The 25,540-nt window shown below is 32.5% G+C and overlaps 10 protein-coding genes across 10 annotated transcripts; 3 read left to right on the forward strand and 7 right to left on the reverse strand.

The window, feature by feature from the left end:
* Positions 1-151: 151 nt before the first annotated feature.
* DFA_12035 (uncharacterized protein) lies at positions 152-4,187 on the reverse strand (the record flags this gene model as incomplete). The annotated part of the gene is made up of 7 exons (XM_004350922.1): positions 152-263; positions 348-599; positions 684-946; positions 1,053-1,386; positions 1,470-1,707; positions 2,876-3,811; positions 3,881-4,187. 7 exons carry the CDS (start codon positions 4,185-4,187, stop codon positions 152-154), a joined length of 2,442 nt encoding a protein of 813 aa, XP_004350974.1.
* Positions 4,188-5,072: 885 nt separating this feature from the next.
* Positions 5,073-5,552, reverse strand: DFA_12036 (uncharacterized protein; the record flags this gene model as incomplete). Its single annotated transcript, XM_004350923.1, has 2 exons — positions 5,073-5,146; positions 5,456-5,552. The coding sequence occupies 2 exons, from the start codon at positions 5,550-5,552 to the stop codon at positions 5,073-5,075; spliced, it is 171 nt and encodes a 56-aa protein (XP_004350975.1).
* Positions 5,553-8,762: 3,210 nt separating this feature from the next.
* On the reverse strand, positions 8,763-12,246 carry pcf11 (ENTH domain-containing protein; the record flags this gene model as incomplete). The annotated part of the gene is made up of 6 exons (XM_004350924.1): positions 8,763-8,875; positions 8,998-9,243; positions 9,331-9,581; positions 10,553-11,250; positions 11,325-11,888; positions 12,001-12,246. 6 exons carry the CDS (start codon positions 12,244-12,246, stop codon positions 8,763-8,765), a joined length of 2,118 nt encoding a protein of 705 aa, XP_004350976.1.
* A 338-nt stretch (positions 12,247-12,584) lies between these two features.
* DFA_12038 (uncharacterized protein) lies at positions 12,585-14,707 on the forward strand (the record flags this gene model as incomplete). The annotated part of the gene is made up of 7 exons (XM_004350925.1): positions 12,585-12,694; positions 12,806-12,851; positions 12,992-13,692; positions 13,803-13,975; positions 14,043-14,353; positions 14,415-14,617; positions 14,701-14,707. The coding sequence occupies 7 exons, from the start codon at positions 12,585-12,587 to the stop codon at positions 14,705-14,707; spliced, it is 1,551 nt and encodes a 516-aa protein (XP_004350977.1).
* An 88-nt stretch (positions 14,708-14,795) lies between these two features.
* On the reverse strand, positions 14,796-15,320 carry DFA_12039 (uncharacterized protein; the record flags this gene model as incomplete). Its single annotated transcript, XM_004350926.1, has 1 exon — positions 14,796-15,320. One exon carries the CDS (start codon positions 15,318-15,320, stop codon positions 14,796-14,798), a length of 525 nt encoding a protein of 174 aa, XP_004350978.1.
* Positions 15,321-17,188: 1,868 nt separating this feature from the next.
* On the reverse strand, positions 17,189-18,049 carry DFA_12040 (uncharacterized protein; the record flags this gene model as incomplete). The annotated part of the gene is made up of 1 exon (XM_004350927.1): positions 17,189-18,049. The coding sequence occupies one exon, from the start codon at positions 18,047-18,049 to the stop codon at positions 17,189-17,191; it is 861 nt and encodes a 286-aa protein (XP_004350979.1).
* Positions 18,050-18,894: 845 nt separating this feature from the next.
* Positions 18,895-20,215, reverse strand: DFA_12041 (uncharacterized protein; the record flags this gene model as incomplete). Its single annotated transcript, XM_004350928.1, has 2 exons — positions 18,895-19,712; positions 20,185-20,215. 2 exons carry the CDS (start codon positions 20,213-20,215, stop codon positions 18,895-18,897), a joined length of 849 nt encoding a protein of 282 aa, XP_004350980.1.
* A 547-nt stretch (positions 20,216-20,762) lies between these two features.
* DFA_12042 (uncharacterized protein) lies at positions 20,763-21,575 on the forward strand (the record flags this gene model as incomplete). The annotated part of the gene is made up of 2 exons (XM_004350929.1): positions 20,763-21,263; positions 21,363-21,575. 2 exons carry the CDS (start codon positions 20,763-20,765, stop codon positions 21,573-21,575), a joined length of 714 nt encoding a protein of 237 aa, XP_004350981.1.
* Positions 21,576-21,950: 375 nt separating this feature from the next.
* DFA_12043 (uncharacterized protein) lies at positions 21,951-22,453 on the forward strand (the record flags this gene model as incomplete). Its single annotated transcript, XM_004350930.1, has 3 exons — positions 21,951-22,030; positions 22,120-22,287; positions 22,369-22,453. 3 exons carry the CDS (start codon positions 21,951-21,953, stop codon positions 22,451-22,453), a joined length of 333 nt encoding a protein of 110 aa, XP_004350982.1.
* Positions 22,454-22,655: 202 nt separating this feature from the next.
* sgkA (sphingosine kinase) lies at positions 22,656-24,851 on the reverse strand (the record flags this gene model as incomplete). The annotated part of the gene is made up of 1 exon (XM_004350931.1): positions 22,656-24,851. The coding sequence occupies one exon, from the start codon at positions 24,849-24,851 to the stop codon at positions 22,656-22,658; it is 2,196 nt and encodes a 731-aa protein (XP_004350983.1).
* Between the last annotated feature and the right edge of the window lie 689 nt (positions 24,852-25,540).

Raw genomic sequence — 25,540 nt, forward strand, 5'->3', positions numbered from 1 at the left:
TAATCTCGATGCACTATATACAACAACTTTTAAGAGTTGGGTGATCTTCAAAAACAATGAAATTTTCGAAATTCAAACAAACAAAAAAGATGGAACATAAACTATATATGTATGTATATATATATTATAATAATAATAATAATCGATAGTTTTATTCTTTTGATCTTTCAAGGATAAATCTATCCTTGTATTCTTTAAATGAAGAATTTTTAATGCTATTTTGAATTTCAACAAAGAATCCAGTGTAATGTGAAACATTGTGACTATAATAATAATAATTGGAATGAACTAATTAGTTTAGATGTTTTACATGTAATCAACATTTTATATATATATATAATACTTACATTGTTAGTAATACTTGAGCAGTCATTTCATGAGTATTGAGTAGATGATGTATATAGGCACGAGTATGATTTTTACAAGTAAAACATGGACATTGATCATAGATGGGCGTAGCATCGATGACATATTTAACATCCCAAAGATTCATTTTACTAGATCCCTTTAATTTGGAACTATCATCAACATTCTTTAAATCATCATATTTATAGGTAAAAGTTAGAGCATGTCCAAACTCTGTCAATGTATTTGGATAACTAAAATAAATAAATAAATAGTTTGATTAGTTACTATTGACTCTTTTTCTTTCTATCTCTTTCTATTTAAATATATTAACATACTTTGTACTAAATAAATCAATACCCATTTCAATGAGTGATAATACTTGTTCTGGTGCACCAATACCGGTGATTAAAATTGGTTTATCCGATGGTAATAATTCCACCAACTTTGGAATTTGTTGTGTTCTCTCTTCAATGGTTTCATTGGTACCATAGTTTGCCAAAGTGTATCCTCCAACACTCTTTGTTGTAGCAATATCTTTGTTATATTTTAATAATAATTCTTCATTCTTTCCACCAATAATATTTGCAAATACTGTACTCTATATAGATATAGATATAGATATTCAAAACTCATATGTCAATAAATAGTCATTATTATCAATCAATTCTACTTCTTTAGCTTCTTCTTCTTCTTCTTCTTCTTACCTTATTAACAGATTGATTAGATAATAAAGTATCCAATTGTTTTGTAGAATAATCCAATTGCTTTCTTAATTTCTTTTGAGAAGTACTCCAATAGTTATCAAATGATAGTGAGGTAACAAAGTCTGGTTTAGCAGCAAGAACAGTCTTTATAAAGTCTTCAGTTGGGCATCTAACATTACCCTTTCTAGCCAATACATTAAAAGATTGATCATTAAAAGTATTCTCTTGATATGTATTTGAATCTCTAACTGCCAAATATAGAATATGTTCTTGTAAACTAAGGAATGAATGTGCTCCTTTACCATACTTTTGTAATGTATCTTTGAATTGTACACTTTAAACCAAATATATATAATGATTATTAATCATCTCGATTCATTCATTCTTTCTTTGCTTACTATATTATATTATACATACATGTCTTGTAATAACAATTGCATAGTACGAACATTCCAATAAGGTAAAGAGTTTAATAGATCCTTTGTAAGGTTATCAGGACTACCTTGTTTTGTGTATAGAATGAATGCAGGTGTTTGGATCTCTTTCTTAGTATTGTTGACAGAGTCTGTAATAGTCAATGTTGTAGATCTACTCTTTTCATCTTGTTTAATATCATTCAATGATAATGTTACACTCTCCATCACTTCAACTTCTTCTTTGATATTATAATATATCTCTTTTTTGATAGATAAAGTAAAAATTTGTACTACTCATTCATTTCGTTCGGGTTTTCATTGTTTTGGATCAAAAAAAAAGAAATTAAAAAGTTGTTGGAGTATAATATTATTAAGATATATTGATGATGATAAAATTTATTAAATGATTAAGGTTTTGTACAAACTAATAGTTGTGTGTGATATCTGGGGGGTTTTAATGTTTGGGGGAAAAATAAAGTAAATCTCGCTAAGATGTTCACTTTATCAAATAAAGGGCGATTTGTTGTTGGTATAAGGTGGGTGGTTGGAATGGAATAGAATTGGGTGAAAGTTATTATTATTATTAAACATTATAAGGTTGATGGAAGCTATATTCTCATCGGTTCGCTCTTCTCTCTTTTTCTCTCTCTCTCGGGTATATTATTATTATTATTGTTGTTGTTATATTTTTGTTTTTTTTTTTGTTTTGTTCATAATTATGTCTAAATATCAAGTTTTAAACTTGAAGAATCTTTTTCTGAATATGTATTACATAGGGAGTTTTAATTTGGTGAATGTATGGAACGATGATCTTTACAAGTTTGGCATGTTGATTTTCGTCGGATACATCGAGTGCGGTTTGGATGACAAAGTTTGCGTACTTGTCCTGGAGGAGGGTGAGTATGTCGGCGTTGGTCAACTCGCCAATGATAATGTCGTAGGTCTCGGCGTCGGCCACTTGCAGACACTTTTCAATGACGTTGCTGCTAAACTTTTGGACAGAGAGGTCGGCAATGTTTCCAACAAGACTCTTGATGAGCTTGGACGAGTAGTGCTTGTTGTTGCTGAGCAAATGTTGCACGACATAGTTACCAAACTGGTCCTGGACGAGTTGGAGCGAGCACGAAGTGATCTTGTTGATGAGCTGCTCGAGTTGCTTCTCGTTGGAGTGGTCGATGCAGCGGTTGACGACGGTGCAGCCAACCTTGTGGGTGCAAATATCGACAACGTTGCCCATGATGGCATCTACGATGAACTGGTTCTGCTCGGGTGAGAAGAGTTTGAGGAACGACTGGATCAAGTAGTTGCCCTTGTTGTCCTTGGAGAGTGTGATGACCTTGTCGCGAATCGACGCAATGATACAGTCGACTTGCTCGGGTTCGAGATACTGCAACACCTTTTGAATACCGTGGATACCGTAAATGTGGCACGCAAACGTCTCGACCATTGGTGCGATACGGTCGACAATCATTCTACGTTGAGCCGAGCTGCAATACTTCATCAACTGTGGGATGAGGTACTGTCCGTATGGGTCCAACAGACACGACTGGATATGCTCAAAGACCTCGTTAAAGATAAGTGTTACATGTTCGCTGTCGGGGTTTTCTTCGAGCTTCTTTTGGAGGAATCTGCAGCCGGCTTGGTACTTGGTGAGATGGTAGATTTGGCCGGTGATCTCCTCGAGCGAAGTGCATTTGATGGGCAAATCTTGTTGGTTGACAATGGCACCCATACTCACAGACTTGGTCATCTGCTTGCGTGGCATTTGTTGTTGGTCGACCAAGTTGTTGTTGCTGTTGCTCTTGCCCTTGGGTGGCGACACATCACCTTTGTGGAGACCAGAGATATTTGTATTACTACTAGATTTGGTGAGGGGTGGCTTATTGGTTCTATCGAAACTATGTGATGGTTGATTATTGCTGAGACTATTGATGCTATTGTTATTGTTGTTGTTGTTGTTGTTCTTTGTGATGGTTGGCATAGAGGGTGATTTCTTAATCTTTGAACCTCCACCGGTCAAACTACCAAACGAGTTGGCAAGATTGTTGAGGGCTGCCGAGTTGGATGATGATGATGCTACACTGGTAAGTGGGGGGAGTGATCCGCTAATTCCACCAATACCATTGGTAATATTGTTGGATGATGATGAACTATTGAGTTTTCTTGGTGATTTGTGTTGTGTTGGTTGTTGTTGTTGTTGTGGAATATTTGAAGTGATAGAGGCTGGAGTAAGTGGTGGTTGTGATGTTTCCTTTCTTGGTGATCCAGCTCTTCCAAATTGACCACCAATCACTGGTGGGAATGCTGATTCTCCTAATCCATGGAATGATAAACTTGGAATTTCTAAAGAAAATAAAAAATTACATTAATAACCAATAATATTATTATTATTATTTTGGTTTCATTTCATACCTGGAGGAGCAGTAAGCTTATAATAAGTACTTTCTGAAAAAGCAATATTCATTTGATTAATTAATAGATCATCGGCAGAGTTGTAAATGATACTTTTGAGCTTTTGGATCAGGTTTGATTGATCACAAATTTGACGGTCTTTGGCATCGATGTTGAGGTCATTGTTGTTGTTGAATGATGATGACGATGGTGTAATATATGAATGATGTGACAAAGAATTGCTTCCAATGTGAAATGGATATAATTGAGATGGAGCCTCTTTGTTAAACTGTCTTAAATAGTCTGTTGTTGTTGTAGTAGTTTGCATTATGATAATATGAATTTGGATTTGATTTGATTTGATGGATGTTTATATATACAAATAGTGTATTACAAAAATGTTTAAAAAAATCAATTTAAATATATACACAAAACAAAATATATATATAATATAATATAAAGATATATTTATATATATATATAATTTGAATTGTTAAAAAGGTAGAAACAGACAGGTGGTGGTAGTAGTAAGTAGTAGTAGAATTAAAGTAATATAATAGTATAGTAAATATAATAATAGCAACAAATAGTATTATAATTATTTGTAGTTGTATACACAGAGAAGAAGAAGAAGAAGAAGAAGAAGAGTTAAATTAAAAAAAAAGGGAACAAAGTTAAAAGATGAATAATGTTGTTTGTCGTCGTTGTAGTAGTTAGTTGTTCACCCACAAACAAACAAATATATTAAATATTAAATGTTTTATAGATTTATAGAACCGACCCGTGTGTGTGTCAAATTTGTTATATGAGATGAAGATGAATGAGTGTTAGTGGTGGTGGTGGTAAGAGTAAGCAGTAGTTGAGAAGTGAGGGGAGGAGGATTAGAACAATAGATTTAAATTTAAAAAAAAATAATATAATAAATAAATTAATAAATTAATTGCAAGGATGAGGAATGAGGAGGTTAGTAATTCATTCCATTCATACATTTTCAAAATGTAGTCAATGAATAAAAAATAATCATAACAAAGAGAGAAGAGGGAGAAGGAAAAAGGAGGAAGAAGTAGAGTTAGTTAACTTAATCAAATTTTTGAGGAATGAAATAAATGATGATTGGTCGGGATATAAAAGGAAAGTGAAAGAGGAGGAGGAGAGGAGCAAACAAGCAAGTATCAGCTTTTGATTATTATTATTATTATGATGATTATTATTATTAACTCGCTTTTAATCGATCTATCTTATCTATGCGGACTAGTCCCACTCCACAACTACCACCATATCTAGCAGCTATATAAAAAAATATGAATGAAATAGCTGTCGTTGTTTCCGTGTCGTCACAACACACACCCACATATATGTCTTTTTGTCAATTAACCAAACAATCGATTGTCCTCTTTTTTTTTTTTATCCATATATAGTCAGGGTTTTGGACATGTGGATGGTGATGGTTAGATTCGGATCTAACCAAATGTAGTAGTAGTAGTGCTTTTTTTATTTATCATAATCTCTGATGAATGTTTCAGATATATAATAAAAAGAGGAGGAAGAGAGAGAGAGAGTTGATTTTGTTTTGTTTTTGTTTTTTTTTGAACTTACCAGAGGTGTAAACTTTTTTCATTTTCTTGTCTCCGTCATCTGGCGACGACAAGAATGGTGAAGAATTATCTAATAATGAATTTCTTGTAGTTTCCATTGTATCTGCCATGTGAAAAAAACTACTTAAAGTTGAATCCATAGAATGAATCAATAAATTGGGTTGATTAATAAAAAATTGTTGAATGGTTGAAAACGAATTGAAATTATTCAACTTTTGTTGTTGAGGGTTGTTGAGGGTTGTTGTTCAAATCTGTTGACAAGATGATGAATATATATATATTGTTGAAACTTTTAAATTACAATTATTACTATTCTAGAATGCAATGTTATAAATGAAATATGGAGAATGGTGACGTGGTGGTGGTAATATTAAGGTGGGTTATATATTTAAATATATAGGATGTGTATATATATATTTTTTTGTTTTAAAAAATATGTATTATAATCCAAATGGAAAAGGAAAAGGAATTAAAAATAGATGGGTTTGGAGATGTAAAGTAATAGTTGTTTTTAGGGTCCTAAAAAACAATATACAATTAAAAAAGGAACCACAAACAAAAAAAAATTAAAATTAAAATTGGGAAATTGAATTTTAATTAGATTTCCTTTTAAAGTAAAAGTTATATAACAGGCCAAAAAGATAAAAAGGAAAATAAAAAAGATTTCCTAATCTTCCCTTCTAATTTCACAAATTGTCTATGGTTTTTTTTTTTTTTGTTTTGTTGGAGTAAACACAATGCTATCTACTGCTGTTGTTGGCTGCTATATTGTTGTTGTTGTTGTTGTTGTTGTTGAATGAAAATATTTGATGAATGGAACAATTTAAATTGAAATGATTGGTAGATTGTTTGGGAAGGTCCTATCCTATTATTACAAACAATCAATTTAATATTATTGAATTATTATTATTTTGATTGAATTATTATTATAATTTTATATTATTATTATATATTATTATTATTACGCTAGTGAAATTTTAATTAATTAAATAATAATTATTGAATATATATCTATCGATAGATTTAAATCATATGATTTATCAGAGGAAATAATAATATAATATAATATAATAATAACAATAATGTTGTTGTTGTTGTTGTTGTTGGCGATCTTAAATTTTAAAGTGGATCGAAGTTAAAGTTTGAGGAGGAGGATAAGAAAATTGGTGTTGTTGCTATATTGCTACTTTTGGTTGTGTTGCTCTCTAATGGATTAAAGGGTGATTGATTGATAGGTAGGTAGGTAGCGCACGAGGGCTGTTCAAGAGTTTGTGATGTGGTTGGCTAGTTGGCTGGTTGGTGGGGATTGATTGATTGATTTTGACGACGGATAATTATTGGTATTAATCGATTACCACAATATTGTTCGGTGTTGTTGTTGTTGTTGTTCAAAAAAAAAAAACTAACTAAAACTAACTAATATTACTATTACAATTATTATTATTACTAAAACAAACTAATATTACTATTCTATTATTACTGTGAAATTATGAGATATAATATAATATATGTGTAATGATGATTGATACTAGTATCGGCAAGCTGGTCAATATTCTTTTTACGATTAATATTATTACAGAATTATTACTATAGGTATATTGTATTGTATTGTATGTGATAATATAATATAATATTGGTGTAATTATATTATTATTATTTGTAGTAAACAACAATTGTTAAAATGCCAGAGCAAAGCGCTGTGAATTCACAAAAGAAATGTTCAAGAGATTAGAGGAGGGATGGATACAACAGTAGCACAACAACAGTTAGCGATAGACGGACAGTCACACAAATAATAATTAAATAATAATAATAGTCATTATTAAGATGAATCGTGCCGACACGATGGGGGTAGGTAATATTTAAATTAGGTAGGTGTTGTCTGATAGGACAGAGTAGTAGGAGACTAATGAATTGTACTACTACTCCTCTCCACTCAAACAGTGGTGGTATTGTTGTGGTTGTGTTGTTGTGTTACCAACATTTAGTGAGTGTGCTGCGTGGGGTGGGTGAGTTGAGAGACGATGGATGGATGGATGGAGTATTTTTCTCTTACTAAACCATTCCTCTCAACTTAATACCACCACATCTCATTCATTCATTCATTCCAACACTATCTATTGAAATCTGTCTTACCCTTTTTGTTGTATTGTTGGTCTTCTTCTTCTTGTTGTTGTTGTTGAGTCTCTTCTGTTTCGATCGAGGACCTCTTTTCTTTCAAAATGATTTGATTGGATTGAATGATCTAATGGTTTACTATTAATGCGATTTGATTGGTATCATATGATGATGATGATGATCCGTATCTATTCTATATATATATATATATATAAATATCCGCGTTGTGTTATATTATCTATCTTGTCTTTGTGTTATTCTTTTTTTAAATGAATGTATTGGAAGTGCATGCACTACTACTTATATAGGAGAGGAGGGATGATTGAAAATAAAGTTTTAAAGAGAGTGGTGATATTGCTACTATTATAGGGAACAGTGGGTGATAGGCAGCTAGTTAAATAGTTAGTTTGCTTGGTTGGTAAGTGCCCTTTTTAATTAAATCATTGCTGTTGTTAGGGAGGTCAACGCAACTGACTGGGCTGGCTGGGGGAAAGGAAGGGGATGAACTCATGAATCAATTGGTACCCCATCTCCCTGGAGAGAGGTACGTATTTTACTCACCCTCCGCTTGTTCCTCAACACACCAAGCAGCAAAGGAAGATATTTTTTTTCGATTCACCAGATGAGAGACGAGTCTCCTGATCAGGTATTATGAGAACGATAGTTTCTCCTCTGTCGATCATCGTGTTTTTCATAAGCACAATAATAATTTCATAGTCTCCGAGGAAGATGGAGGAGAGGAAATTGAATTGCCTTCACAAAAAAGGTGATCTATTATTGTAATCTTTTTTTTCAACTACGCAAACGAACGAACAAAAACCATCACGTTTCCTCATTTGTTGTGTTGGCCTAATTATTGTTGTTTGGCTTGAAGAAAATATATCTCTCTCTCTTCTCGTTTGGTTATTATCATAATGAAAACTCATAGTGCGAATATATAAACGAAAGGGCGCTGCTGCGTTCGTCTACAAACCACCAAGGTGTAGATCATTACCATGGTCGGTCTTGCTTGTTTTTAGATCAAATCAAAAATAATTTATTTATTATTGTCTTTTATTATTTCATAGTTATTGTTTTTTTTGGAGTAAATACTCTTCTTTTTCTTTGATTGTTGCACTGACACATAGTATTTTTTTTTCTTTGTCTTTTGGTTCTTTATTATTTATGGTGAATATTACTACTACTATCAACTAGGTCAACTTGGATTTCTTATGGTCAGCTAGTTCAGATGTTAAATGGGCTTCATTGTCATCGGTTGCTACAGAGTCTTGAATAGTTCTCTTTTTGAGATAATCTGATTCATCTAAAATAATAATTTGGATTCATTGAATGGTTCGGAGGTATGTTAGCGATTGTCCTTAACCTTGTCGCGACGAGTTATTGTTGATTCTATTTTTGATAATTATATTACTGCTATGTACATACATTCGTCGTCATCTTCTTGGTCCGAGTTTGGAGATGTTGATCGGTTACATTTACAATGAACGATTTTTCCAAGTGACTCGCTCACTTCAACGGCACGATACATCCATTCCTCGTTTGCCTCGTCCCAAAACTTATCAAACTTTTCTCTACAAATGGGACAATTTGGTTGGCTGTCGTCTGATATTAAATCTGGCAATGGTTTGTCTTGTTCCTCTTTTTGTTGACTTTTAGAAAAGTAGGCAAGAGCTAATAATAAATCAAAATATTATTATTATAAATGAGAGGTTAATATAATTGTCAAATATTTAATAAATATATTATTTATATACATACCAGGTTGTTCTGGTAAATGTTCATGTGTTCCACCTTGAGCATTCATCCAATCGTCTTCAGTTATAAACCAAGATCTTGACATTGCTTGTTTTGCCTTTTCCTTGTCCTTTTTGTTTGCTTTATCTTTTTTATTAACTCTATAATGCCAGTCAATATGCTTTCTCAACTGATCACCTTCCTTGAATCTTAGTGCACAGTGTTTACATTGTAATGGTAATGATCGATATAATAAATCGGCTGGATCAAAATCCCTAAAATAATTGGTAAAAATAAATAAATAAATATGATGATGAATTCCAAAAAGAATATTAAAAGAAAGGAAAGGAAATGAAATGAAATTTATAGTTATATATATATATATATATTTTAAAGGTATTGTTAAATAAATATTGTTGAATGAAGGGAAGGGGAGGGTAGGATGATGAAGTTTGGATGGTTGGGTAGATTGGCCACCATCACTTGTTTGTATGGTATGAGATATGGCCATACCCTATCCATATCTCTCTTTTTCTCTCTCTCTCTCTCTTTTGAGATTAGATATTTGGTATTGACTTCAAATAGTTTGATATATTAGAGCAGCAGAAAAAAAAGAAAATGAGAGTTGATCCGGTTGGAGGAGTTTAAAGGTTTTATTCAGTAAATTCAGTCAAAAAAAAAGAATAGAGGTATATTTGATAGCCAAATGATCAATGTTTACACTCTTTTCTACTTTAGTCTGAACTAGAGTTGGCCATTGGGATAATACTATTCTAATCTAATTGTTGTTGTTGTTGGAGTTTTTGATTTGTTTTTTCGCCTGTACAGAATATAAAATCGTTGAAGTGTAGAACCAATCCACACTTTTAGAGTAAAGTAATATTGAGAGTATCATTCAAAAGAGTAAAATAGATGATTGATTTTGATTGGTATTCTTTCCTTTCTTTTTTTTTTTTGTAAAAAGTAGATGATGGATGATCAATGGGTAACTGTGTGACTATTTATTTAAAAATACAATCACCATCATCAACATTTTCTTGTAGTTGGTCAAAAAAAAAAGAAGGAAAAGAATCGCCATCAAAAAACAAAAATGTCTTTTTTTTTTGGTTGAATTCAAAATAGATCTTTGGGATGTATACTCTCAATATTACTTTTCAATCCAAGTGCGGCGTGTGTGGGGACAGAGAAAGAAAGAAAGAAAGAAGGAAAGAGAATAGAGAAAGTGGTTGTATGTGGTAATACTTACTCTTTTGAAGTGGCTGGAGTAACCTCGGTAGAGGTGACATGGTACTTTTGACATAGGAACGAGTATTGTTGCTTGAGTTGTGAAAATGTCGCTTGGTTGTAGGGACGATTGTAGAGATTTGTTTTAATGTCACTCTGGAGTCTTAAAAACTCTTCATTTTCATTGTAGAGCTTGAGATATTGATCAATCTTTTCCAAAATGGAGGCCAATTGAATGTGATCTTGACTAATGACCGTTTGTTGTTGTTGTTGTTGTTGTTGGTGATTATTATTCTCGTTGTGATGATTGTTATTATTATTATTATTAGAGTGATGTTCATTTTGAAGTTGTGGTGGTAATTGTTGATTACCGATTTGATGATGTTGGTTACCACCCATAAAATTATTATTATTCATATTATCCATATTATTAAAAGGTTGGTTGTTATTATTCATCATACCCATCATATTATTATTCATACCTCCTCCTCCTCCTCCTCTATTCATATTCATCATCATTTGCATTAAATTATTATTATTAAATGTATTTAAATAGTTTAGACTGTTATTATTATTGTTATTACTACTATTATTATTATTATTCATTGGTTGTTGATTCATCATATTAAACATTTGATTAAAACCTCCATTATCTTGTTGTTGTTGAGAGAAATCATTTTGAGGGTTGGCAGGAGCACTTCCTTTGTTTACCCTTGGATCCTATAAAAAATAAAATAAAAAGTGTTAACAAGTGATTCACAGAGAGCGATGTATACTTTACTAAATATATTTACATTTGAAAACGATTGATTTGGTCTCACATTTGGTGGTTGTTGCAATTGTTGAAGTAAACGATTTTGTTGTAGTAGTAATTGTTGTTGTTGCTGGAATTGAATTTGTTGTGGAGTTAGTTGTTGTTGTGTTTGTGAAGGTGGAGATTGTGATTGTCTTGGTTGTTGTTGAGATTGTTGTTGATGATGATTGGATTTTGGTTGTTGATGACGGTGTTGTTGTGGTGGTTGTTGTTGTGGTTGAGTTGGTTGTTGTGTTGGTCTTGGTTGAGCAGGTTTCTTGGCATCTAACATTTGTTTTCGAAGTATTGCAATTCTTTGGAACTCGTCGGCACCGAATCGATCCTCCATTTGCTTGAGAGAGGCTTGATCAAAGACGTTTCCCTTGACCCATGTATTGTACAAATTGACCAATGACGTACGAATAGTGTCGTCGACCATCTCAAAAGTCGAACAAAACACAGCTACTATATTCTGAGCAAACAAAGTTTGATATATCTTTCCAACATTCTTTGTAATTGAATCCAATACATATAAAACAGCTAATCTTTGTTTGGGATTTGTACTCTAAAATAAATAAAAAACAGTACAGTATTAATATCTAGTAGTAGTCTATTTAAATATGATCGCATTACATCATGTGTATCTATCTATCTTCTATCTATCTATCTATCTATACCTCTAAAATTCTTTCTTCTACAAGTGGAGCTATTTCTTGAGCAGCTTTAATATGGTCTCTTGCAAAATGCATTAGTTTGTTGATGACGATAGCATCGTTGAACGTCAAAACAAACAGTCTTGTTTGAAACTCTTGAGCGAGGTCTGCATTTGTTCTCTCGGCTGCTGCAGCCACTACCTCATTCCCTCCTGTATCGGCAGAGGATGATGCTGCTGTTCCATTACCATTGTTGTTAATCATCATCATTCCTTTGAAGAGTCGTGTCGATTGTGAATAATAACAAACTAGAACTAGTTCTACTAACTACTAACTGTGTTATTGAATAAATAAATAAATAAAAAGAGATAAGATGAAGAAGAGAAGAGGAAGAAACTGTTGATGAGCTTTCTCTATTGAGAGGTGAGCTTGTGAGAGTAACACTCAAAAAAAAAAATAAAAAAAAATAAAAAATCCAAAACAATGAAGTACGGAAAACCCAGGTTTCTTATGTGGGTGTTTCATTCGTTATGTTTGAAGATACAAAATACACTTACACCTTTGCTTACGTATTACTTTGATGATTGATTGATTGATTGATAATTATAATGTCAAATAGAGTATATAAAAATATTGGTACAGAAAATCATAAGGTCAAACACAATGTAATTGGGATTGCAGAGTTTGTTCAAGAACCATTCTCTATTGGAAAAGGTAGGTTTATACTTGAGTAATGGGTGTATAGTATACTCTAAGAGATATAGATTCTAATTTATATCTATCTATCTATCTCTATCTATCTACCTATCAATATAGATTATATATTAAGGTTTAAACTAACTGATCAACTTGGTGATAAGAGACTCTTTGTAAATGTATTTATGAGGAACAAAAATGATTTCCCTTGCCATCTATATGATGTTGTTGCTCTAATCAATATAGAGGTATGTTTTACAAAGACAACTCTATTATTACACATTGTGATCAACTAAACAATCAATTTCTTTATTTTCAGTCATTCCAAAACAAAGATGGTTATTCTCATTGTAAATTCAATCTTTATGAACATATTAGTTCGATTGTAAATTATTCATTACTGTGTCAAGACAATCCCACAAAAATAGATACCTTAATCTCTGGAGAGAGTGAAAGGAGACTCGTAAAAGTACTACTTCCTTTGTCTTTGGGTAAGAAAAAAACAAATGGATTAAATCCAAGGCAAAGTAATAATAATAATAATAATAATAATAATTTAAATAATAATAATAATAATAATATAAATAATAATAATGACACTAACGATAACATTAATGATAACAATAATAACAATAACAATAACAACAATAACAATTTTAATAATATTAATAATATTAGTAATAATAATAATCAAGTTTTAAATGGAAAACAAGGGTTAGGATCAAATTTGAACCGACCTTCAAATGTTTATCAAACATTGGAAACATTATCAACAAAGGATATATGTGATAATATAATTGTAAAGTTGTGTGCAAAAGAGCCAGTATCTGCCAAGTATTTCGACAGCACACCTTGGAAAGGAATGGTTTGGGATGGTACAGGTAGTGGAACCACCTATGATACTCGAGTCGATCAAAGTGTTCTTGGAGTTTTTATCACTGTCATTTGTTTTGATAAAAAGCAAAAAGAGATACTAGACAAGGTGGCAATGGATTCATGGATTCAATTAAAAAGTGTAAAGTATGTATGACAAATATAGATAGATAGTTATAGTTATTATAATGCAAACAATCCATCCAAAGAATTTACTAAAATCCATATATATATATATATTTTGATATTAATTAAAGGTTAAATGAATATGGAGGGAAATCAGAATTAAAGTTAAATCACCATTCTGAAATTATTCAATTGGATCACACTGATGAAAGAGTAGTAAGATTAAAAAAAAATCATAATGTCAGATTAAACAAACATCTTATTTTGGAAAATGGAGGAGGACAATCTACATTATCTTTAACAAGTATGTATATTAAATTTATTAAATTATAACTATAAATTCATTCGACTGACTTTAATTTTTTTTAAAGAAATTGAACATGAAGATCAAGATATAATACCAATTTCAAAGGTACATATTATTTCTCAAAGAATGAAGCATCCAATGTATTTCAGAATCAAAGCAAGTATATCTGATTATTTCCCGGCTGCCTATTCAAAGGAATGGATAGTATTACAATGTTTAAATTGTTCAAGCTTTGTAGATTTAAAAATACCACAACTTCCAAAGTATTGTAAAGGATGTTACAATTCAGATGATTTCAAATTCAAATATTGTTCCAAATTTTTATTGGATGATGGATCTGGTCAAGTTTTGGAAGCTTATTTAATTGACCATTCTGTAAGAAGACAAAAATATTATTAGAGAAATATAAATATTAATATTTATTAAATATATATAGTTTAAATTTTTTGATGTAAAACAAGGAGAGACCTATGCTGAAATGTTTTCAAATTTGAAATATGTTGGAGATATAATAGATCATTTGACAATTGATCACCCTCGTTTAGATTTTTGTATCTATTCATTTAATGTTGAAGAAAAGACTGTTTATCACATTGTAGATACCTGTTTTGATACAATCTATCTCAACAAAATTATACAGTATGTACACATTCATTCAAATATTTATATATTTTTAAAAATGTTTTTTTTTTTCTAACAATTGTTTTATTATTTCGGTTTAGTTATTAAATAAATAGTAGGTTAAGTTATATATTATATTATATATATATATTATCGAGCGATTATTATTATTATTCATTAATCAAATATTAATTAATTATTGAACATTAAAACTTGGAGCATCTGAACCAGACTTGATAAAAGAGAAATCATAAGATTCATTTGGATTAATAGTTTGGACAAATGATGGTGTGTATTGACCTGGAGCAACAATATCTAATCTCCAGAGGGATGCAGAGTCTTTAAGAGTCATGGTTGATGTAATAATCAAATGTGAAATGGCAGTGGTACCAGTATTGATGACTGAGGAGTCCCATTGCGTGTATTGGATTCCTCCCTCACTCCATGATCCCTTTAAAGTGCTAGAAAATGCAACCTTTGGTGCCGATGTAGATGTGGATGGTCCAGTAGTCGTAGTGGTGGTAGTAGTAGTCGTAGATACTGGTGCAGGGGTTGATCCAGTGGTACTGGTACTGACAGCAGCTGGTGGTTGAGTTGGAGCTGAGGATGGAGTAGTGTATGGTGATTTGGCGACATCACCACACTTTTCTTGACCCAAGACAGAGTATTGGTTGAGTGAAAAGTGTAATACAAATACTCTATTGTCACTGAAACCAGTCATTAAGTTGCTCTTGCAGTCTGAGAGATAAAAGTCAAAGATGCCTTGGTTCATTGGTGCAGCGAGAACCATGTGGACCTTACCATCTTTGGCAATGGAAAAGGTGTCCTTGTCGTTGAACAGGTATCCAGCTTTGGCGGCCGCGAATGGTTGGATCGTGGAGCTATCGTCAGCGGGACCGTTGCAATTGGTGGCATTGTTGTAGAGCGAGCCATACGAGTTTGTCGTAAACAGGTATGTATTCATAAAATTACTCGAGCTTCCCTTGGCATAGACCACCAATCCACTTGCATCTACCATGGTTAGCTGAATACCAACACCCGATGCTTTAAACCATGGGGCCAATGCAATCGCACAATTTGGATTTTGTGCATTTATAAAAGAAACAACAAAAATAAGAATAATAGAGATATTAATTAATATTAATTTCATTTTTAAAAATAATAATGATGATTATAGATATAGGATAAATATAAATAAATAAAAATGTAGGTAAAAGTTTTAAAGTTTAAAAAAAAAGGTAATTATTATTTAATATTTAATTGATTGATGTATTCAATTTGATATTTAAGTAGATTAATTTATAGTTGTTGGCTAGGAGTAAATGGATAAAGATGGTGGTGAGTACAAGTTGGCATTGTCATCGCCTTCACCCTTCTATGAATATCTGCGCTGCTAATATCTGCAGGTGTTGGTGTTTGTTGATATGGAATATGGACCAAATGGCGTCTCACATTTTCTACCCACCACCAAAGAGACGTCGGCAACGCGCGATGTTTTCATTCATCATTACTCTTTAGATTGTGTGATGATGACGGCGGGGGGTGTTTAGCATGGCAACGATTGTGTTTTGTGATGAAAAAGGAAACAGTGACCAAATTACTTCACCCCTCATTTCCCTTTTTAATATAATCAATCATTCTTTTGAAAATATATAGATTGTTTGTTTGGCTGATGGATCAGTACCAAACTGCTGCTGACCCATACGATCGTACGTATGTTTGTTGTTCAAACCGCCACCCACCCCCACCTATCTGTCAACCCATACCAATCCATTTTTTGTAGTGGTCAGGGGTGATTGATTGATTGATCCCACTACTACTACAATACAAAGTAGTTGTGTGTGTTTGTTTGTAGGTGTGGGTGCTTGTTTTAATGTATGTAGTTCCATCCATCAATCCACCATTTTTCCTCTTCTACCCACCACCACGTCTTGACCATCACCATCCTTTTCCATCTATCCATCAAAAATCCATCTCATCGATTGTTCTGTAGTAGTGTATGTTGTATACAAGTTGTACTATTTCTGCTCTACAATACTAATTGGTAAAACCCACCAATTTGCTCTAACCATCATCCATCCTGTTTTCCAACACACACACTCCTATTACCTCTAAGTATCCAAACACCCACCATCTATCCCCTACTCGTGCATACATCATCGCCCATCTCCAAAGCCAATTTAAAAGTGATACAGATTGATGTATGTTGTATGCAAAGTGAACGCAAACGCTGCTTTGTTCAACAACCACTACTTTCAGATTAGTATCAATTGATGGTTGGTTGGTTGTTATAAACTCTACTTTTCCATTCCTAAACCCCCGCACATATATATATATACACTCTTTTTCAATCTTTATACATTAATTCATCTAGATCATCGTTCCATTTTCAATGCGAATACCATCCTCCTATTTTTGGATATTCTTTAAAAGAATCATCATCATTTATTATTCACACTAGATATATATCAAACAATACATATTCAATGATTCAAAAACAATAATATATTTGTATATGAACATATATATATAGAATCAAATAATTGTATTTTATGGAATATGTTATTATTAATATTTATTAATATTCAATTAATTGGCAACAGTGAAAATAGGATAATCATGACCAACTTTGATAAATGAGAATTTATAAGATTGATTTGGACCTAGAGATGGATCAACAGGAGTATATTTACCAGGAGACACAGTATTCATTCTCCACATGGTTGTTGCATCTTTAAGTTGCATGGTCGATGCCAATACTAGATTGTTTATAATGACACCACCAGTATTTTGAATAGTTGTTTCCCATAGACTATAATAGTTGCTTCCTTCATTCCATGATGCTTGGAGTGTAGATGTAGTTGATACTTTGTTGGATGGAGCTGCTGGATTTGGGAATGGTGGTCTTGGAGCATCACCGCATGTTTCAGTACCGATAGATCCCCAATTTACATTGGATAGATGAAAGACAAATGATCTAGAGTCGGTGTGACCTACCAATATCTTGTCCTTGCAATAGGTTAGATTGAAACTATATTGTCCTTGACCTTCGACCAAACTAACTTGAACCGATCCATTACTACGGAAATAGAATGATCCTCTGTCATAGAACAATGAACGTACACCTGTAACGTGGAATGGTTGCACTAGATCTGCTCCATTGAGACCGTTACAATTGGTAGAGTTACTAAAGACAGCTGGGTAATTCATAGTACCCATGATCATATCTGGGTATTGTTGACAACATGATAGAGATCGACCTCTGGCATAGGTAACCAATCCAGATTGATCAACCATCGTCATTTGAATACCGACATACGGTGCACTATTACCAATATATTTATTTATAATTTCGGCACATTCTGGTAGATAAGTTGAATTGATTGAATATAGATTTAATAATACTAATATAAGTATTAATATGATTGATGATGTTGATGATGATTTCATTAATTATAATTATTAATTATTTTGAAAAAAAATATTTTTTTTGAAAAGATAGAAATAGAGAATAAAATGGATAGAGAGAATTATAATTTGTTAAATAAGTGAATATATAAAGCCAAATTTTATTGTGTAATATATATATTTACCATGTTTATGTTTAAAGGTAGTTTGTTCTAACCCTGAACAGTGATGGTGGTGGTTCAAATTGAATTCCCCCCACCCCTACCTCAATTTTTGTCGTATTCATGTACCCCCATAATGTTTACTACCAGTAAAAAATATCACAACATTCTCTTCCATTGCAATTATGAATGATCACACAACACAACACTCTCAAACACGCACACAGTCAGCTATATCTATACTTATTTCCCTATATCATGGTTGGTTTTAAAAATACACGAACTTTTATATCCAAACAAATGAGATTGGAAATTGGGGTAGGAGGATGTATCATTTCCAAATTAATAATATCAATGGGGTAGGAGTTATCCAATCCATCCATCAATCTCCTTCTTCCAGATATCATCAACAACATCATATATGATGTTGTCATGAACATGTTCAGGTAAACAGGAGATTAGATCAAATAGACAATCGATTTAGAATTGTACAAAAATAATCAATCCCTACACCTTGATCTGAATTATTAATTCTTTTTTTTATTTTTAAATCTTTTATCCAAACAAAAACTAGTTGATTCAATTAAATACATGTATGTCATCCATATTTATCTTTAATACATAAAAGTCTCAGTCAAATTTGATTAGTGTAAAATTTATTTCTAAATTTATTGATATTAATTTTATGTAATATTTGTTTTTTTTGAATAGAAATAACTTTAATATTTAATTGACAACTGTGAAAGTTGGATAATCATGACCAACTTTGATAAATGAGAATGTGTAAGATTCATATACACCTAGAGATGGAGTAACTGGGGTGTATTTACCAGGAGACACAGTATTCATTCTCCACATTGTAGTTGCATCTTTTAGTTGCATCGTCGATGCCAATACTAGATTGTTAATGATAACACCTCCATTATTTTTAATAGTTGTTTCCCATAGACTATATAAGATGTCTCCTTCATTCCATGAGGTCTGTAGGGTAGTGGTGATTGATACTTTGGTCGTTGGAGATGTTGGATTTGGGAATGGAGTTCTAGGAGCATCACCACATTTTTCATCACCAACATCACTCGAATTTACATTGGATAGATGAAAGATAAATGATTTTGAATCAGTGTGACCTACTAGAATCTTGTCCTTGCAATAGGTTAGATTGAAATCAAATTGTTTTTGTTCAATAGCCAAATTGAGTAGGACCGATCCATCTCTACGGATAACAAATGATTGACTATCATAGAACAATGGACGTACACCTGCAACATCGAATGTCTGGACCAGGTCTTCTCCATTGGTTGTACCGACACAGTTGGTAGAGTTACTAAAGATGGCTTTGAAACCGATGGCAGCCATGATCTTGTCTGGGTATTGTTGACAACAAGAGAGAGATCTTCCTCTTGAAAAAGTGACCGATCCCGATTGATCAACGATTGTTATTTGAATGCCAACATACGGTGAACCAAGTCCAATATATTTATTAATAATTTCAGCACATTCTGGAAGATATGTTGAATTGATTGAATATAGATTTAAAACTACTAAAGTAATAAATATGATTGATGTTTTCATTATTACTATTATTATTATTTAAATAAGAATGGTTCTATTTCTTTACAGAATGCATGCAATATTTATATCCATATCCATTTTTATTTTATTCATTTATTGTTTTTTTTGTCTAAATAAATATTGGTGTTTGTATTTCAAACATTCCTACCTTCCAAACCTTGGAACAGCTGTCTAATTCACAATAAAAGGTATTGGAAGTCCTAAATGTGCGTACCTTTACAAAATATCACAACCCCATCCCAAGAACAATGATCACCACTCACTCACAACCACCAAACTGCAGTTCATCAACATTGGACATGTCTTTTAAAAACCCGTTGCGGAAAATTAATTGTGTATGATTCCTAAATCAATAAATTTTATGTAGTTTTGTACAGTCCTTTTTCAGTGTAACATCATATGTTGTCATTTGTGAATCCAATCAAAAAAATGGGAACTGACCTAATTCACATTCTATATTTAGAATTTTCATAATTAAACAAAATAGATCAATAACCAAAAATATATTATTTTAAAATAATAATATCAATAATAATTATTAATAATATTAATAATAATAATAATAATAATAATAATAATAATGATTTTGATTATTCTTTCCTCCACTCCAAAAAAGTATACTTTCTTTTAGTTTTGCAACTAGAATTCTTGGCGCCAATTTTTTGAAGTTCAATTTTTAGACCGTTGGCTGTGTGGTGTACAAAAAAAAAATTCGTTGGGTTTGCTCTCCCTCACCTCCATTCAATTGTTTTCATGGGTGTACTCATTCTCATTAAATCTATATCTAGATAGTAGTATTAGTTACTAATAACAATTAGCAGGTCCCCCTCTACACCCACCTTGTGTTTGTTTGCCCGTGTTTTTGTCCCTTTGTCCCTTTGTCCTTTGTCCTTGTTTTTGTGTTTTTGTTTCTTCTTTACAGCAACCCAACTCATCCTTTAACCAATCAATCAACCTTATAATAATAGAATAATAATAATAATAATAATAATAATTAGAGAAAGAAAGAGAATCAAACCATGTCAACACAATCATTAAAAGAAAATCAAATCAATTCATCAGGTGATGTCATTCAAGCTGGTCTCAAGACGACGACGACACGACAACCACTTGGCCCTCTAAAGAATAGCAGTGCTATCAAGCAACAAGCCACTGCTATTCCTCCATCAGTCCAAAACCAACAAAAGGAACAACAGCTCCAGAAAAGAGTCTTGCAGCTCGAGGCTGAACTGAAACAAGAGAGAGCCTTGCGCGAAAAGCAAGTCTCTGAACTCACCACCCATAACCAATTGTTAGAGTCGTCTCTTTTATACTATACCCAAGTAGAAAACACGGCCAAGATCAACAACAATCGTGTACGTCAAATCAACAAGCTACACATTGAAAAGAATGAATTGCTAGAACAAGTTTCAAATCTCAAGCAAAAGATTGATATTTTGGAATCTGATCAAGTCAACAAATTGGATATGACACTTAATAACAAGAGAATTAGAAAGATTCATCAATTGAATAATGAAAATGTAAGAAATAGAAAAAGGAAAAGGAAATAATATATATATATATATTTTTCCATCATCCAATTAATTATTCTAATTTCCATTTATTATTATTATTATTAGAAACAATTGATAGAGGTAGTTCAAATGCAAAAACAAGAATTGGTTAAACTATCCCAACGTGTCAATACCTCCTCTTCTCCATCTACCTCGACCACCACCATCAGCAATCCTTCACCTTCCAAGATTAATTACAGCAATTTTATCAGTCACCGTTCAATCCCAACAACCTCTGACTATGGACTTGGTGATGACCATTTGCCAGGAGAGTGTTAAACCAGCATTCCCCTAGCCACCAACCATACTCTTAACTAACCAGCCAACCAATCAACCAATTCTAATCAATCAATCAACCTTTTCCTCTTTACCGTTTGAAAAGATTGTGTACATACAAAAAAGTGAAGTGAATATTTTTCAATATATATATATATATATAAATATATTCTAAACATATATTTGTATATGTATAGGTAACTCCCCAACTGTAATAAATTATTTTAATAACTCTTTTTATCATCATCAAACCTTCCACCAAGATTTTTAATTAATTTTTTTTTTTCAAAGAGTTTGATCAGCGACATGATCAACAAACCATCATCGTAAGAGATACTTATTATCTTGTATATATATAATATAATAGAATAGAATAGAATGGCAGACGAAGATAACTTTACATTCTCTGTAAAGAATATTAAACATTGTGAAGAAAAGTCAAATGAATTCTTTAAATGGTATGTTGAGGGATAGATAGCTATATATCTGTTTAATGTATGTTTAGATTAGTACTAATAATATTATTTCTCATTTACTATTATAATAGCGCAACTAATAACCAAAAGGATATTAATAAGTGTCTTGCACAATTAAATACATTCAAGACTTGTTGTGAAGATGCTGCCAATCTACCAGATGAAGAACACAAGATTCATCCTTTGGTACTTTCACTTCAATATTACTTCCCAAGAATCTTTACATCTGATTTACCAAGGTAATAACAATTGAATCGAATCGAATCTAAAAGAAAAGCAATCTAGATATTCATACTTTTTATTCATTCACAACAATGTAGAGAAAGAACTATCCTTGCAGATACACTTGCCTATATAGCTCCACAAATATTTGATCCAAAGGAAGACGATGATGATGAAGATTAAACGACTCGATTGCTATTATAAATTAACAAAAGAATGGATTCTTAAAACAAAACAATGAATGTAAAACAAAACAATACAGAATCTATATACACACATGTATTATTATTATTATCGAAACACTACTAGTAGTTGGATATATTGAAATTTAAATAATAATATATTTATTATTTTAATAACACAATTGATAATTGATTGATATTATTTAATATTCAGCTTTACAAACAAGGTTGATACAACCTCTAATACATTCCATTGAAGTCTTTCCATAGGGTACTCTTTCACCGTCAACGGCGAGAATACCTTCACGGTGTTCGAGTTTACCTGGTTCAAGTACCAATGATTTGACCTTGAAATGCTCAATGAATGGACTGTCTATGTGCTTACCTGTCTCGGCATCGGTGAGAATAGAGGCCAAGGCAAACTTTGAGATCTTGGGGTTGTGTCTAATGAGAATCATTTCAATGAAACCGTCAGAGTAGTGAGCGAATGGTGATGCAATGAAATCAGCCGACAAGTGAGAAACAGTGCTGGCAATGAATCCAATAAATTCACCTTCGATGGTACGCCATTCACTTGGCAATGGTTTATCGCTTTGTAAAAGTCCTTCTTCTGTTGGTAACTTTGGTAATGGTACAACAATATCTCTTGTTTCTACTTTACTACCATTGGTTAGAGTAGGTTGAGAAGATGGAGAAGATGGAGAAGTTGAAGTTAAAGTTGGTTCTTCAATTTGAATTTGTTGATCGCCATTATTTTCTTGTTTAATTGATTCTTCTTGTTGTGGTTGTTGAGTTTCTACAGTATTATTTGTTGTTGTTGTTGTTGTTGTTGTGGTAGTAGTAGTTGAAGTTGAATCAACTGATATATTATGATTACCATTGGTATTACTTAAATTTAAATTATTAATATTGTTATTATTTGATTCATCATGATGACCATTACTGATTTGATTATTTTGATTTTGATTATTATTTCCATTTACAATTGATTGTTGACTATTTGATAACATATTTTTCATTGTTTCAACACTATCGCTACTCTTGCAAACATCACAAGAGGGAGTACATTTTGGAATCTTTGCCAAATCTTGTTTTTGAGTGTCGAGTGCAGGAAGGTAGGATATCTTTCCTTTGTATACACGTAGGTTGAGGATACGTATGGCAGCACCCAACTGTAATCTGAGAGCACCCAACGAACGGAATCTTTCCGACTCTATATCGACGTCGCTGACAAGACCCCAGGTGAGTGAGAGAATGGATGCCCATTTATGTTGGTCATCTTGCTTGATGACCGACACGTCCAATGGACGCGATCCACCACGCACGCAGGCCAAAGCCGACGACATGGGATCACCCAATCCAAGCGAGCATGCAATGCCATTACCAGTACCAGCTGGAATCAGAGACAATCTTACCTTTCTGGCTTCTTCCCAATCGTCACGTGCCAACAGACCATTGATAAACTCGTGGAACAAACCGTCACCACTGACAAATACTATGGTATCGTATTTGTTGAGTTTGAATTTATAACCGATTTGTTTGGCGTGTTCTGGACCCTTGGTAATGGTCTTTTTAACCTTCATCTTGGAGTCTTTAAACAAGAGTTCGACCTCTTTGAATATAGTCTCTGCAAGACGTTTACCAGACTTGGGGTTGAGGATGACACGCACACTACGGTTCTTTGGATGTCCCGATGGCAATGCGTTGAGCAACGAGTCGACTCCGTCAATAAATGACTTGGCAGCGTCGGCATTGCCAAACTGCAACACCAGTGTCTTTCGAGTTCTAACCTCACGCTTTTCATCACCAGTGTTGACACATGTATGTAATGAGACGCGTGTAGAAACAATACCATCCAATGTAGTACCAGTAATGGCTGAAGAATGGATCATCTTGATATATGAAGGTGGAGTTGGTGGACTATTGGTAGCGGTAGCAGAGGTAGATGACTTTTTATCTCTAACAGACATGACCAAAGCCAAAGGATAGAGAGCTAGAACAAAATGTTTCTTGTTGCACTCAACCTCTGTCTCTATGATGACAGGTGAAGCTGTCACCTTTTCATAAAACTCTTTGTTTTGTTTGGTCATTATTTGTTCTTCTTGTGTTATTGTTGTTGCTGTTGTTGGTTCAGTATAGTAATGATAATAATCTGGTGGATGTGATTTTTTCTTTGTATATTGTTGTTGTTGTTGTTGTTGTTGTTGTTGATTGCTGTAATAGTATTTAGGTGATAATAAATTAAATAGATAACTTGTCATAAAAAGAATCAAGTTTGTAATGAATCGATGAATAGACTGTAATTTTCGGTTTAGATGTTGTTGAACTAGTTCGTCGCCACCGTCGGTAATATAATCTCTTGTTGTTGTTGTTGTTGTAGTTGTATTTGCTTTGAGCATAATGATGTACGTGGAATCTTTTCCTCAAGGTTTGCTGCTGCTAGCAAAACAAACGGACAGACGGAACTTTAAAATTTAATATAATTAAAAAGGATAGGGGAGAAAGCGCTGTGAACAATAGATATTTTTCAATGGGTTCTTTTTTTCTCTCTCTCTCTTTAATGAATGGAATAAATGAAATGAATAGTTGGTTTTGATAATAAGATGATAATGATATAATTGTAATGTTATAATATAATATAATAATATAATATATATGTACAAGAAAGATAAATAAAATAAACTATGAAACTCAAAGTTTTCTCACACACACCCTTTTTGTTGTTGTTGTTGTTGTTGTCAAGAAACATTCATTCATTCATCAACTTCATTCTTTTATTAAAATTAAAGAGCAGAGGAGAGGTCACAGTCATGTCAGATGCAGACCAAAAATTTATTAAATTAATTTATTTAAAATAAATCTTATGATTTTTTTTACTTTTATTAACTGACCTGTTCTCTTGATGAGTATTTGTTGTTTTGGGCAACGACAAACGACAACAAACACAAACTGCTACCAGAGTAGCTATAGTTGTGAACATCAATAATAGTAACACAACAACATCTTTTTCTCGTTGTTCTCCTTAATTTCATCTCCATCTTTTAATATCTTGATTTTTAAAAGTGAGCTCATCTTTTCAAATAATTTT

Source organism: Cavenderia fasciculata (assembly GCF_000203815.1).
Source record: "Cavenderia fasciculata unplaced genomic scaffold Scf_EUAJFUG02HR96I-5, whole genome shotgun sequence".
NCBI classification, from domain to species: Eukaryota; Evosea; class Eumycetozoa; order Acytosteliales; family Cavenderiaceae; genus Cavenderia; species Cavenderia fasciculata.